The 15,122-nt window shown below is 45.2% G+C and overlaps 1 protein-coding gene across 1 annotated transcript; it reads left to right on the top strand.

Annotated features, from left to right (window-relative positions):
• Positions 1–13,267: 13,267 nt before the first annotated feature.
• Positions 13,268–14,653, top strand: GPR119 (G protein-coupled receptor 119). Its single transcript, XM_053891433.1, has one exon. The coding sequence runs from the start codon at positions 13,268–13,270 to the stop codon at positions 14,303–14,305; it is 1,038 nt and encodes a 345-aa protein (XP_053747408.1). The 3' UTR covers positions 14,306–14,653.
• The last annotated feature ends 469 nt before the right edge of the window (positions 14,654–15,122 follow it).

The raw sequence follows: 15,122 nt of genomic DNA, 5'->3' as shown, positions 1-15,122 counted from the left end.
CTGTGTAGTTCTCTGCATAGGCCTAACTCAGAGCCCCAGAAGTTAGTCACTTCAGAAAAGTACTTTGATGATAATGATGATGATGACGATGATGACGACAACTATAACTTCAATGACTCACCATGTACCCAATGTCCTGACAAAAAGCAGAAGGGAGACTACCCACCAATGACAGTTTCTCTTCATTCATTCTGTTTGTGTCCCTCCCCCACTCCAACCCAGCTATTCATTAACTTTGTAGAATTATCTTGGCAGTGAAAACTAAACAGTGACAGATTGCATACAGGTTTTATCTGCTCCTGGGAATCTTAAGTTGCTTAGTTGTAGGGTTGAAGTAGCCACTGCAAAGTGATAAACCAGCATGTAGCATTATCTGGCTGGATTCTTCAAGCAACTGTGAAATGAAAGAAATGGGGCTACACCTGGGTCTTGGACATCAGGGTGCAAAAGGAAGCTGAAGCAAAAGAGGAGATAAAGACCAACCAAAGGGAAGGACAATTCAGTTGGAGGAGGACATGAGAAGACTGCTACTATCAAGCTAGTGGGTTCAGCAGAGATATTCTGAACCTGGGAGAACTGAAAAACATCCCAGTTTGCCTGGGACATCCCCATCGATGTGCTTCCAATTGGTAGGAATTGGTAGGTGACACGATGCCTAGAGATTTCCACAAGTCTTGGTGGAAAGGGAATGAGGATCCAGAGGACCCTCTGATCTGAGGCTCTGAGAAGAGAACCAGGGTTTGCTATTCAAGGTGGCTATTAGTGATCTCCACCAGTAACATCCACTTAGCACCCACTGTATGGAAAGCTCATGTCTAGGTTCTATGGGCAATGCTGAGTAAGCCATAGGCAGTCCTTACATTCAAGCGAAGGCTGAACAATATGTCCAGCCAAATTCATCTCTTCACTTCCCACCACACCACATCCCAAAACAGCTTTCCCTCCTAACTTCCTAATTTCAAGAAATGTTATCAACATTTGCCTGGTTGCCCAGGTACAAAAACAGGGGTTTTATATTTCAGTCTTCCCTATTCTTCACCCAAAGATATCTATCCAATCACCAAGTCCTAATAACTGCGCTACTGCAGTGTCTATAAATTGCATCTCATACAGTCACGGTTCTGTTTCATTATTGCATGGCTCCTAGTTCTTTCAGTACTTGTATAAGTGCCTCAGCCCCTATTCTCCAGTCTTTTCTCCCACTGCTCCCCAACACAAAGCCTCAATTTCAGCCAGCTTTCACTTCTATCCGTTCCCTCAGGGGTTCCTTTCATTATCCAGCCTAGACACCCTGCTGGGAGACCCCTATACCCCTGGGCCACTCCTCTCTCTCTCTGAAACCCACCCGAGCTCTAAACTCCCATCAGGGCATCTCGCAAGTAGGAAACCTTTCCTGACCTCACTAGTCCACAGTGATGGTTCCCACTTCTGAACTCTGCAGCATATCACAACTCTTTTATGTTATCTCCCCAGGGAGGCTGTAAGATCCTGGAAAATACAGGCTCTTCCTTTCTAAGCCCTCAGCACCTCAAACCTCGAACACTTTTCTGCACATATAGCAAGCAACCAATACAACTGCTGGTTAATGAAGTTGCAAACACACAGAGATATGGTTACCTTTAGGGAAACAGATGAGGATAGGAGAGAGGATTTTATTTTCCCTATGTTTCTTTCTATACTGTTAGAATTTTCTTCCCTTTATCCAGAGATCACTTACATTTTTTTATTGCCATGTTATCTTGGCAGAGAGATCGTGACCTTTATTTTCTCACTTTTGTCTTTTGTTCATTTATTCAACAAATATTTATTGAGCAACTACTATATGCTAGACTCTGTTCTAGGTGCAAGGGTTATAACAGTAAACAAGGCAAGGAGAGTTCCTGTCTTCATGGAGTTTACATTCTTGTTGGGGAAGAAGGCAAATAAACATATAAACATACATCCAATGTTGAGAAGTGCTATGAAGGGTAAGGGGACAGAGAGTTACGAAGTGTTGCTATTTTAAAGGGGTGATGGGTCAAAGAAGGCCTCCCTGATAAAAATGACACGGAGGCAGAGACCTGCAAGAAGATGAGGAGCAAGTCATGCAACATCTGGGGGAAGAGTATTCAGGGAGAGTGAACATTAAGTGCCAAGGTCCTGAGACAGGAATGTGTTTGAGAAACAATAAGGAGGCCAGAGTAGCTGGAGAGGAGCAGGCAAGGAAGAGAATAACATATTTTTGTTTATTTAACAAAATCTGATTTAGTACCCACCACATACCAGGTACTGTTCTAGGTACCTTACATACATTAACTCATTTACTTTTCGCAACAATCCTATGTGGTAGATACTACTATCCCCATTTTGCAGATGATGAAACTGGGGCACAGAGAGGTTAAGTCACTTGCCCTATGTCACACAGCTGGCCAGTGGTAGAGCCAGGATTTAGATCCAGGTAGTATGGCTCCAACGTCTGCACCCTTAGCCAACATGCATAGGATAAGTGGGGATGAGGGGAACAGATCAGGCAGGGACATGTTGGGTAGCAACTTTAGATTTTACTCAGTGTGAGGTGAGAAGCCAACAAAGGATTTTAGTCTGGCTTACATTTTAGCAGGATGACCTTGGCTGCAAACTGTGGGGTTGAGGAGAGTGCCTAGGGTAGAGTCAAGGAGACTAGGAAGCTTTGCAATAACTCAGGCAGGAGATGATGGTGGTTTGCCTCAGGGAGATAGCAAGGGAGAGGGTGTCCCATGCTGATATTTTTTTTAACGAAAAAATCTTTTATTATTTTTTATTTTTTTAATGTTTACTTATTTTTGAGAGAGAGAGACACAGAGTGCAAGACACACACAGAGTGCAAGTTGAGAAGGGGCAGAGAGACTCAGAATCTGAAGCAGGTTCCAGGGCCTGAGCTGTCTGCTCAGAGCCTGATGTGGGGCTCGAACTCACAAACCATGAGATCATGACCTGAGCTGAACTCAGACACTTAACCTATTGAGCCACCCAGGCGCCCCAGAGAAAATACTTTTAAAAAGTAAAGAACACACATGACACCAATGTAAAGGCATATTCTATGTTTCTGAGTGCTGGGATGCTGGGCTAGATGCTGGGGATACTACAGTAAACAAGACCATAAGACCCAGTCCCTGCTCCTGAATAGCTCAAAATGTTGCCAGATATTTACATATATGAATAAATATAATACAAAGGGATGAGGGTCAAAATGAAGGTATGAATGAAATGTCACTGGAACAAGTTGAGGAATCAATTAATTCTGACTACCAGGGGTCAAAGGGAGCTGGGATTGGAAAGGAGATTGTCAGGGAAAGCTATGGTGAGGCAGAGGACAGTTGAGCTGCACCTGACGGCAGTCACCATGAAGATGGAAGACAGGATGGATGCCATGCAGAGAGAGCATTTCAAGCAGAAGAATCACAAGAGACAAATGCATCAAAGTGTGAAAAGTGTACGGTGTGACCAGGAGATGGGATGGGGCAGGGCATCCCATGAAGATGGAAGGTTTCAGGCCATTTTATGAAAGGCCTTGCAGATGCAGCCAAGAAGGTTAGATTCCAGCCTGCAGGCAATGAGAAGTGATCATATGGCTTAATCAGTCAGCCATTCAACTAACGAACAAGCCAGCCACTAGTTGAGGACCTGCCATATGCAAACACTGTATTAGGTGCTGAGAATACAAAAGATAAGATGCTAAGTCTAGGGGCGCCTGGGTGGCTCAGTCGGTTGAGCGTCCGACTTCGGCTCAGGTCATGATCTCACAGCTTGTGGGTTCGAGCCCCGCGTTGGGCTCTGTGCTGACTGCTCAGAGCCTAGAGCCTGTTTCAGATTCTGTGTCTCCCTCTCTCTCTAACCCTCCCCCATTCATGCTCTGTCTCAAAAATAAATAAACGTTAAAAAAAAAAATAAAAAAAAAAATAACCAGGTGGTGGCCATCATTAAAAAAAAAAAAAAAAGATGCTAAGTCTAGAGAGAAAATTATATGTCGGGAAAAAATACAATGCAAGTATTGTCCCTTGACCCTGGGGATAAAATGGTCAATTTTAGTTCAGATCACCTTGGAACAAGTATGGAGGATGGATTAAAGGCATGCAAGTCTTGATTCTGGGGCACCAGTTGGCTGTGATGGGAAGAACCAAAGTCAACAGATTTCAGTGGCACATGTTGCCTAAAGTAGACATGGGCGGTGAGGAAACATCTCAGGATGGCACTTAGGTTTCTGGTTGAGAGACTAGATGAGTAATGACTAGTCTCTACAGTAAGAAAGGCAGGGAGGAAGGCTGGTTTGGGAGAAAACTGATGAATTCATACAGCAAACTGTTGAATCTAAAGTATCCAAGGAACCAACAAAGGAGACCAAGGAGGAGAAGGATGGCTGAAGGTGAAGCAGCAGGATTCCAGAAGATAGTGAAAGGTGACCAATGTTGTCAAACACCACAGGAAAGTTCTCTTGGCAGAAGGACCTTTAAGCTTTCAGTGTTTTGCCCATTTATTTCAATTGGTCCAAAGCAATGTCACTATCAAGAAAGTTGACTTGAGAGGACCCAAAAATCCAACGGCATGCCATCCTGTACTTACCTGCTCCAACACTGGAGACTTAGGGGCAATGCTGCCTGATGGAAGCAAAACAGAAGCCTGAGAGTGTGGATACAGGCCACACTTCCATGAGGTAAAGAAAGCTGTTAAATATACTTGTTTAAGGGGTCTGTTCCTTAATTATAGGTTGCCTGGAGGAATAGAGAATAAGAAATGATGTGTTGTGTTAACAGGAGATCTTACCATCTCTTCCAAGGATATTAACCTGAATCCATACATGGGCTCCAGGGAGTCTATAAGGACCCTGCGTTTGCTTGTATGATGTGTATGTAACATGAACATGTGCATTTTTAAAGAAACGGTCCATAGCTTCCAACAGATTCCAAAATAGTTCCATGGTTCAGAAAACAACAGCTAAGGACTACTGCACTAGAGCGTCTAAGGATTATCTATGAATACAGTCATCCACAGATAATTCAGAGCAGTTTACAAAGCTTAGAAGCTGTTGCAGGAGAACTGGCATGAGTTATGTGCATCAGATATTGATACATTGGAAGCACAACCGCACCCTCCACTGGCTCCCCCCAGGCTCGGCACAACTGCTCGCTCTCAGCAGTCTGACTCTCAGGTATAATCTTGAGGAGCTAGATAGAGAATCCCAAACTCTGGAGGAAGAGGAGGACAAATCACTTCCAGGGGTGAGTATGCCTTCTAGAAGGTACATGACAGATGTCCTTTTATCACCTGCTCATTGTTGTTCAGCTTTTCTCCAGTGCCCAGGCCAAAGCAGATTTCCAAACCTCAAGCAGCACAAATTTTAGAAGTGGCTAAGGTTTCTTTTTTTTTAAATTTTTAATGTTTATTTATTTTTGAGAGACAAAGAGACCGAGCACAAGCAGGGGAGGGGCAGAGAGAGAGGGAGACACAGAATCTGAAACAGGCTCCAGGCTCCGAGCTGTCAGCACAGAGCCTGACGCAGGGCTCGAACTCACAGACTGTGAAACCATGACCTGCACCAAAGTCAGACACTCAACCAACTGAGCCACCAGGTGCCCCTAGAAGAGGCTAAGGTTTCTGATGAGCTGACTTTAAAAGCAGAATCCAGTTTCAGGGCATAAAGGGAGAGAATGAAGAAGAAATTGCTAGGGCATTAGATAGCTCTGATCCAAGCAGAGCCCACCTGTGATCATGAATCACATTTACTCTAAATTCATGATGTTAAGTCCCCTTCGGTATATAGGTCTAAGGAGCATGCATGCAGAATTGAACTGAATCGGATCATCAGACCAGGTGGGATGAGTAGAGGTGGGCCAATTGAACTGGGGCTGAATGGAAAAGAATTTTTGAGGGATGTCAGGAACCTGCCTAGAGCAGGAGTTCCTAAAAGGTCATCACATTTGCACTTAAGCAGGTCAATCTCCAAGCCAATGACTAAGTGCCCTACCCTCTAGTCTCCAAAATACTCCTTGCATTATCAGCCTTTACCCTCCTGTCAGTCATTCTCATTATTTCTGGAGTGTTCTGTTGCCAATCCATACCATAAAATGACATATTGAGACAAAGGGGAAGAAGCCAGTTAGCAGGAGAGCCTGGTGAAACACTGATCCAGAGAGTAGGAGACAATCTGCATATTAGGGAAAGGAGTAGGTGGCCGTGGGGCAGAGAAGCCAGACAAGTGAGACACATTATTGTGAGGACTAGAACAGATGGGTGATCAGAAAGACAAACTGAGAAGCAAGCAAAGCCCTCAGAGATGAAACACAGGGCAGGTCCGCCTTGGCTCAAGGCCCAGGGATGCATTCTTGTGCGCGGTGGACGCTGACATCCATCATGAGGCTGGGCATGAGTTTTCAAAGCCATAGGATGATGCCACACAGCTTTCACTGCCTCTGGTCAGCAACTTTTTTCTGTAACAACATTATAGTTCTGGAGAGACCAGGTGGCATCGTTATATGAATGCAGATGCGGAGACTTGGCAGACCTGGGTTCAAATCCGAGTTCTACCATCTGCTGGCTGTGGAACTCTGGGCAACTTAATTAGCCTGAATTAACTTCTGATAATATCACCTCACAGGCATATTGTGAGGATTAAATGAGATCATGCATTGTCAAGTGTGTGTGATAAGAAAGACTTTCAATGAAAAAAGAAATGTGAATTGAATGTATATTTTCTCCCTTCACCCCACCCCATTGCACAAGCCATGGGAATTAAGCAAAAGTATTTGTGCCTTATTACCCAATTCCTAATCTTCAGGGCAAGGAAGGATTTCCACGCACTAGTCCCAACAATATGAATACATAAAAGGAGCAAGAAATTTCTGAGCCCTGGGTGGCAAATGAAAACGTCTTTGTACTCACAGCGCTCCTCTGGCCTGCATGAAGGCATAACTAAGATGCAACACAATCAGAGCAACCTGCATGTGCCTAGAAGGATCTTTCTTCCTTTTAAAGACCCTTCCTATTTATATGGAAAACAGGAGCAAAGCCTTTCTAAGGATTGCTTTCTCCCTGAAGAGTGTCTGCCCTCTGCTGGGCTTCATGGCCATTGGCATTTGGCATCGCAGAGCAAGCTGCTCTTTCCTGGGTAAGTAGAAACCTTTGTAGTATTACAACCAAATGTCTCTTGGGCAGCAGGCACTGCCAAGCAGCAATATAAACAGGACCCAGTGTTTTAATTGCCTCCTCATATTAACCCTTTAGTTCAATGTATTAGTTTCCTGCTGTTGCTGCAACAAATTCCCACAAACCTAGCGCTTAAAACACCACCAATGTAGTATCTTACAGTTCTCAACATCAGAAGTCTGAGATCAGTTTCACATCAAAGTGTCAGCACGCCTGGTTCCTTCTGGAGGCTCTAGGGGAGAATCTGTCTCCTTGCCTTTTCTAGCTTCTAGAGGCCTCTTGCAATTTTTGGCTCATGACCCCTTCCTTGCATCACTCCCACCTTGTGCTTCCATCATCACACCCCTTAATACTGCTTGCTGATCTCCTGCCTCCCTCTAACAAGGACCCTTGGGATTATATCATTGGGCCCACCCATAATATCCAGGATAATCACCCCATCTCAAGATTTTTACTTAATCCCATCAGCAAAGTCCCTTTTGCCGCATAAGGCAAGACATTGACAGGTTCCAGGGATTCAAAAGTGGACATCTTTGGGAGCTATTACTCAGCCTACCACACCCAGGCTTCTGCAACATGGAGTAGAAAAAAGCCATTGGACAAGGAGTAATAAGACTTGGATGCCAATCCCTGCTCTGCCACTGCTTCCTAGCTGGGTAACCTTGGACAGGCCCTTTTGCCTCTCCAAGCCTCAGCATCTTCACTTTTAAGGTGGGGAGAAAAATAACACCTATCTCATAAGGTGTTACTTGAATGTCCAAAAAGCTCTGAGCATAGTAACGATCACAGATCAGGCACTCCATCAACATGCTGGAAGGGGATGTTGACAGGGGAGAAAGACAGGACAAGCAGATAGAAGGCTGTAATAGTGCAGATGAAAGATAAGAAAAGTGCTAAAAGGGAGAGGCACTAGCAATAATGGAAAGCAGGAGTGGGAAGATAAGTGGAGAGGTATACATGAGTCCAGAGTCATATATTTCCTTGGACTCACAGTAAGAAAAAAAAAAAAAATTCTCGTCCACAATTACTGGGCTTTAGTGACCCAACAAGGGGGAAGGGTCTTCTATTTAATTTGAGCTCAAGCACCTGTAAACAAACCCAAAGCATAAAAGTGTCAGCATTAAGGTCGAGGTAATAAGATGTGCAAAGGCACAGAGTCACAAACTGCCAAAACAAAAAGGGGGGGGGGGTGGTCTCTATGGTTGATAAGAGGACAAATTCTTGGTGGCTGTTCCACACAAGCTTCTGGCCTGAGAATTTCCAACACCTGCTGCTTGTATGAGCTGTGTGGCCTTGGACAAATAAGTCACCCTCTGCATGCCTTGGTTTGCCCATCTGTAAAATTGGAATATTAACAGTACCTACCTTATAGAATTTTTGTAAGGATTAAAGAATATGTTGTACATTTAGCATGGTACTCAGCATTTTAAAGGCCCCATAAATATTAGCTGGTATCACTGTTGCACGACGGCTCAGAAGCCCCAGAAGTCTAGGGCTGTTTCTTCAAAGTGCCTCCCACTGTAAGAAGCGACTAAAGCCTCAAATACTGATCCACCCACCCCATTTTGCCCTGCCATTTCTCGCCATACACACACACACAACCTCTTTCTACAACTGTAGCACTGGCAGGTAACAAAGTGTAAGCAAAAGCAAGTGTATAACTATGTGTATACATAATGTACGTGTGTGCACAGAGGCATTTGGCTGTGGTCTGCAAAGGGCCTTTGCAAAGTGGTGCCTGAGCTGAAATGGGGAGAAGGGGGTTGTTATTGAGGAGGTTTTATTTTAAGTTTGTTTGTTTATTTATTTATTTATTTATTTATTGACAGAAAGAGAGGGAGGGAGAGAGAGAGAGAGAGAGAGAGAGAGAGAGAGAGAGAGAGAGAGAGAATGCCAAACAGGCTCCACACTGTCAGTGCAGACCCCGATGTGGGGCTCAAACTCACAAACTGTGAGATCGTGACCTGAGCTCAAGTCGGATGCTTAACCAGGCGCCCCTTTCTTTTGAAATTACATGAACACATCCTCACTGTGAAAATACATAACAAGTCAGTATTCCAAGTAAATTGTGACAGTCGCTTTCCATCCCGGCTTCTCACTCCCCTCCTTAAAGCTATTCACTCTCTGTTAACATGTATTTATGGTGATCTCTGTGCACTTCTACACACATAAAGCTGGGGTTTGGGATTTTACTTTTGTAAGTGGGTCCAGATGCTACATACTGATGTGTGACTTGATTTATCAGTCAACAATAAGCCTTGGAGGGCTGCATCAGGACATATAAGCCTATCCCATTCTTTTCACACCACTGCGTAATATTTAACAGCAATGGATGTATGGTCTAGTCATTCACAGAGGGATATTAAATGTCACTGATGCTTTTGTCCCTGGGCAAGATGCAGCTAAATCATACAGGCAGATGGCTGGTCTAGGCACTACAGGTAATCAGGCATCACTTGTCTTGGATATCTTCCTAGAGCTCCTCTCCCAGGGGCCTGGCTCCAAAGGCAGGCTCTTTTGAAGCCTGGCTTCTCCTCCACACTCATTCCAGTTGAAACCTCTGGTCCTTGGTCCCATGCCCTCAGGGTGTACAAAGCACCCCATTGCATCCTTAGCCCACTACAACCAGCATTTAATGCTTTGGTTATGGGATAGTTTGACCAGAGAATAAGCTCTCTCGTCCTTTACCTTCCTCCCCTTTGTCAACCCCAACTTGTTTACCTTGTCAATCAACGCTCCACTCTGGAGACTCTGAGAACCCTCAGCCTTAGGACCATGAGGACTAACCACTGGCCTTCCAGGAAGGAACCACATTCTCTGTGGTCTTGACCTCACAGCATGGGCAAAGCCAAAGGACACACAGCTGAGTCTGTGTGGTAGTGTGAGAAAGGGAATAGAAAAAGCCAAGGAGGACACAGAGGTGGGGACAACTAAGAAAGAAGGGAGGGAGCTGAGGAACGGAAGACTCCCAGGGGCCCATCAATAATAGGTTGCATAGGGACTGAAAGACAACGCAACGGGAATAACGATGTTTTGCAGATGTTTTGCACTGCTGCAGGAATTATCTCTAAGGCCTTCCCGACAGGTGAGCATTCAGGCTCTGCTTGCATATTTCCAGTGACAGGGAGCCCACTCTTTTCCAAAGCTTCCTAGATTAGATTAAATCAGCTTGTGGATGCCTAAGGAGATAAGACAGAAAACAAGAGAGTGTTGATGGGTAAAAGAAATAAATGTCTAGGACATGAGCAAAGGAAGATTACACTGAGAAGAGCATCTTTAGGGGATGGAGAGAGAAGATGTGGGCAGCAGAGAACACTGGTATGGTAGGCACAAAACTGCCCCCCTCCAAAGGCGTGCATGTCCTAATCCCCAGAACCTGTGAATATTTTACCTTACACAGCAAAAAGCACTTTGAAAATGTGACATGGGGAGGATATCATTGATTATCCAGGTAGACTCAATATAATCACAAGAGTCCTTAAAAGAGGGAGGCAGGAGGGTCAGAGTCAGAGAAGATGTGACTACAGAAGCAGAGGTTGGAATGATGTGTCATGAGCCAAGGAATGCAGGCAGCCTCTAAAAGCTGAAAAAGACAAGGAAATTATTTTCCCCTAGAGCCTCCCAAAGGAACCCAGCCCTGATAACGCCTTAATTGGAGCCCTGTGAAACCTGTTTCGGACTTCTGACTTCAAGAAGGGTAAAATAATACATCTATGTTGTTTAAGCCACTAAGCTTGTAGCAGTTTGCCACAGCAGCAAAATAAACCAACATAACCAGGCACCCGAGAGTAGGTGCTGGGAAAGGACACCTTTAATGTGCATACGGATCACCTGGAGATCTTGTTCCAGTGCACACTCTGCTTCAGGAAGTCTTGGGAAGGGCCTAAGATTCTGCATTTCTACCAAGCTCACAGGTCCTACCAATGCTCCTGATCTGATACACACTTTGATTAACAAGAGACTAGAAGACACTCGATAAAAGTACCTGTGTAATATTTTATAGTTCATGAAGCCTTTTAATATCCATCATACCTCGTTCTGTCATCCCCACAACCTTGTGACATAGGAATTATTGTCCCCATGGGACACACGAGGAAGCCACAGCTGAGTCAGAGAGGTGAATTCATTTCTCCAAGCAAAATCACAGAGATAGTGTCCTGACTCCAGAGCCTGTGTTTCTACCAATGAACAGTGGTTCTCACCGCTGGCTGAGTATTATAATCACATGAGGAGCTTTCAAAACTCCGGATGCATAGGTCACACCCCAAACTAATGGTATCAGAATCTCTTGGTGTGTGACCCAAAACATCAGTATTTTTGGTCACCAAGTAACTCCACAGCACGGCTAAGGTTAAGAACCATTTCAAAAAAAAAAAAAAAAAAAAAAAAAAGAACCATTTCACTAGAGCACTGGTTCTCAAATGGGGTCCCTGAATCAGCATCACCTGGGAACTTGTTAGAAATGCAGATTCTCAGACCCACCCCAGACATAAATAATCTAAAACTCAGGGTGAGGCTCAAGAATCTGTGTGTTAACAAGCCTTCCAAGTTTGAGCATGGGCTTCAAAAGGACCATCTTGACTCCTAGACAAGAGCTAGGGAAACTAGAGCACACCTTAGATCCAGGCATAAAATCAGGCCAGGTACTAAGCAACCTGAAGTCAGCTTCCTAATGGAGGTACCAAAGCATAAGAACTGTTCTCAGACTGGCAGCTGGAGTACCAAGTCCCCATGCCACAGCCTTTGTGATCATTTGTAGGAGAGACCTCTGTCAACAGCCCTCTCCGACTGTCAAAACATCCTGGATATAATATTTGCCTCCAACTCTGCACCTTGCTCTCCACTCCCTCACTTAAAACACTAACCTTTCCCATTTGTGCTCTCACCTGAACTGAGTAAATAAGCTTCAAACCACTCTTCTCCCCACCCCTCTCTTCTTGGTATCCAAGAGTAGCAGGCAAAAGGTTAGTTCTAATGTACCCGAACAAATGGATATACAACTTAAAATAGGAGTGACCTACACAGCGGCGGCCCTGCCTGAGCCCATCTCACCTGCCTCGGCAACACTGCCACCCTTCAGCCTAACACGATCCATAGTGGAAATGGAAAATTCCACAACCAAATATTACAGCAGACACTTTCCAGAATGCAGCTCGCCTCCTCTTCTCCTGTCCCAGAGAGACCTCGGGGCTACAGGATCAAGAAAGGCAAGGCTGGCAACCACGACTTCTGACCAGAGACACATTTTCAGTGAGTATACCCGACAAACAGCAGCTTTAGACAGGGAGTGGGTTCTGGTCGAAACTGAATTAACAACTGTTAACAATTACCTGCTTTCATTTTCCTGCCTTTCTGAATCAGCCAAGATCTGAGGGATGAAAAAGAGGGGGATGGCACCCCCTATTTTAGAGAATTAGACTCTGAGGTGTTAGGAAGCAAAAGATAAATAGCTTAAATGCGTGGTAGCTCCCCTGAAAGTATGCTGGGCCTTGAAATAGTCTGCCCGCCCTCACTTCCCACTTCAACTGATTATGATCATCTTGCTTGATTGAAAGCAGTAATAGTAGTAACTGAGAATTTGTTATTAAGCAAATGCTTAATTAAGCTGAGATCAGTTGTTAAGCTAGTACTTGAAGCTTGGGAAAAGAAGAAGTAGGAGTTTAATATCAAGCTATGGAGGAAGAAAAAGTGTGATTAGAGTCAATTATATCTTCTGCCAGACAGGAGATCAGATGAATGCCCCAGGCCCTCCAAAGAAAGTCCTTGAAGCATCAATGGAGGAAGAGAGCCTGGCGAGACAGTATGCACAGGTACTTGGGAGTTGTCTAGTAACTTGGTAGTTGGAGGGGGAGGGACTAGCACAGCGGCCAGGGGGAGGGCTACACAGGGATTGCTGCCTTCAGAGAGCTGGAGAGGCAAGAGGCTGAGGACTGAAAGAGAAAGGGTGAGTGAATCTCATTGATCAGCAGGATCTGAAAGATGGCAAGCTGCCAGTCGTGGCCAGATCTCTGATGCCCCTCTGAACCCAGCCCTTTCTCTCCCAGCCCGTGAGAATTTGAGCTGGAGAGCCAGAATGCCCTGGTAAGTGGAAATCCTGCCACTTCAAGACATGGAGTCATCTTTTCCATTTGGAGTGACTCTTGCTGTCCTGGCCTCCCTCATTATTGCTGCCAATGCACTAGTGGCTGTGGCTGTGCTGTTGCTGATCCACAAGAATGATGGTGTTGGTCTCTGCTTCACCTTGAATCTGGCTGTAGCCGACACCTTGCTTGGTGTGGCCATCTCCGGCCTAGTCACAGACCAGCTCTCCAGCCCACCTCGGCCCACACAGAAGACCCTATGCAGCCTTCGGATGGCATTTGTTACTTCTTCCGCAGCTGCCTCTGTCCTCACAGTCATGCTGATTGCCTTTGACAGGTACCTTGCCATCAAGCAGCCCCTCCGCTACTTCCAGATAATGAACGGGCTCATGGCTGGGTCCTGCATTGCCGGGCTGTGGTTGGTGTCTTACCTTATTGGCTTCCTCCCACTTGGAGTCCCCATATTCCAGCAGACTACCTACCAGGGTCCCTGCAGCTTCTTCGCTGTGTTTCACCCACGCTTTGTGCTGACCCTCTCCTGCGTTGGCTTCTTCCCAGCCCTGCTCCTCTTTGTCTTCTTCTACTGTGATATGCTCAAGATTGCCTCCATGCACAGCCAGCAGATCCGAAAGGTGGAACAAGCAGGAGCCATGGCCGGAGCATACCGGCCTCCTCGGACTCCCAGCGACTTCAAGGCTGTCCGCACTGTGGCTGTTCTCATTGGGAGCTTCACTCTGTCCTGGACCCCATTCCTTATCACTGGCATTGTGCAGGTGGCCTGCCAGAAGTGCTACCTCTACCTGGTGCTGGAACGGTACCTGTGGCTGCTCGGTGTGGGCAACTCCCTGCTCAACCCACTCATCTATGCCTACTGGCAGAAGGAGGTGCGGCAGCAGCTCTACCAGATGGCCCTGGGAGTGAAGAAAGGGCTCACCTCATTCCTTCTTCTTCTCTCAGCCAGGGATGGTGGCCCAGAGGGGCCCAGGGAAAGTTCCTGTCCTATCACCACTATCTCCCACTCACAGCTTCATGGCGAAGATGGTGAGGGCAGAGAAGTTTCAAAGTGACTTCTCCCTCTCCTCTCTGGGCCCCAACTAGGAAATCAAAGCTAGGGGAATGAAAGTGCTTGCTTCAGACAGTTGACTGCCCCCACCCCAGACTGAGAGGAACTGAGGTAGGGTGCTGACTTTCTTCTGTAACCAATTTCTCATTTGCAAATCTCCATTCCTCCCTATGCTTCTTTTGCAATTAATCTGTCTCTCCTATACAGGTAGGTAGAAAGAAATGTACTACTGAAATAATGCTAAAAAATCAAATCCTATTCTTGAATACACTACAGCAGCAGTATCCAACATAAGTATAATGCAGGTCACATATAATTTTAAATGTTCTAGTAACGGTATTTAAAAGGTTTAAAAAAGGCAATGTTAATGTTTCATTTAACCCAGTATATCTAAAACATACTTTCAATATGTAATCAATATAAAAATTACTGCACTGTTTTTTTCATGCTAAATCTTTGCATCTGGTGTGTGTTTTACCTTTCAGAACCTCTAAATCCAAACTAGCCATATTTCAAATGCTCAACAGCCACATATGGCTAGTAGCTACCATATTGGACAGCACAGCACTAGAGACATGAGGTTGTTCCTCTCAACTCTTTACTATAGTGATGGCTTTGGTAAAGTGAGGAGTCCTGCCCTCCCTGATGTAAATCAGACATTTTAAGTAGTGAGTTTGCCTGAAATGTAGGAACCTGAATTAGATTCTACAGCTTGTCTTCTCTCGCACTTCATGGAGTTCAAAACACTGTTTCTTTGGAAATAGCCAATCTTGTGGTTATTTCTGCTACGACCCCTCCCATTCTACCACTAACTCTGTGGG

Source organism: Panthera pardus, unplaced genomic scaffold (genome assembly GCF_024362965.1).
Source record: "Panthera pardus isolate Hobbes unplaced genomic scaffold, ASM2436296v1 HiC_scaffold_27, whole genome shotgun sequence".
Classification (NCBI taxonomy): domain Eukaryota; kingdom Metazoa; phylum Chordata; class Mammalia; order Carnivora; family Felidae; genus Panthera; species Panthera pardus.
This window is presented reverse-complemented; position numbering and strand designations above follow the sequence as displayed.

What these genes read in the sequence shown, in the direction of transcription:
- GPR119 (XM_053891433.1), top strand. Translation starts at nt 13,268, where the DNA reads ATGGAGTCATCTTTTCCATTTGGAGTGACTCTTGCTGTCCTGGCCTCC.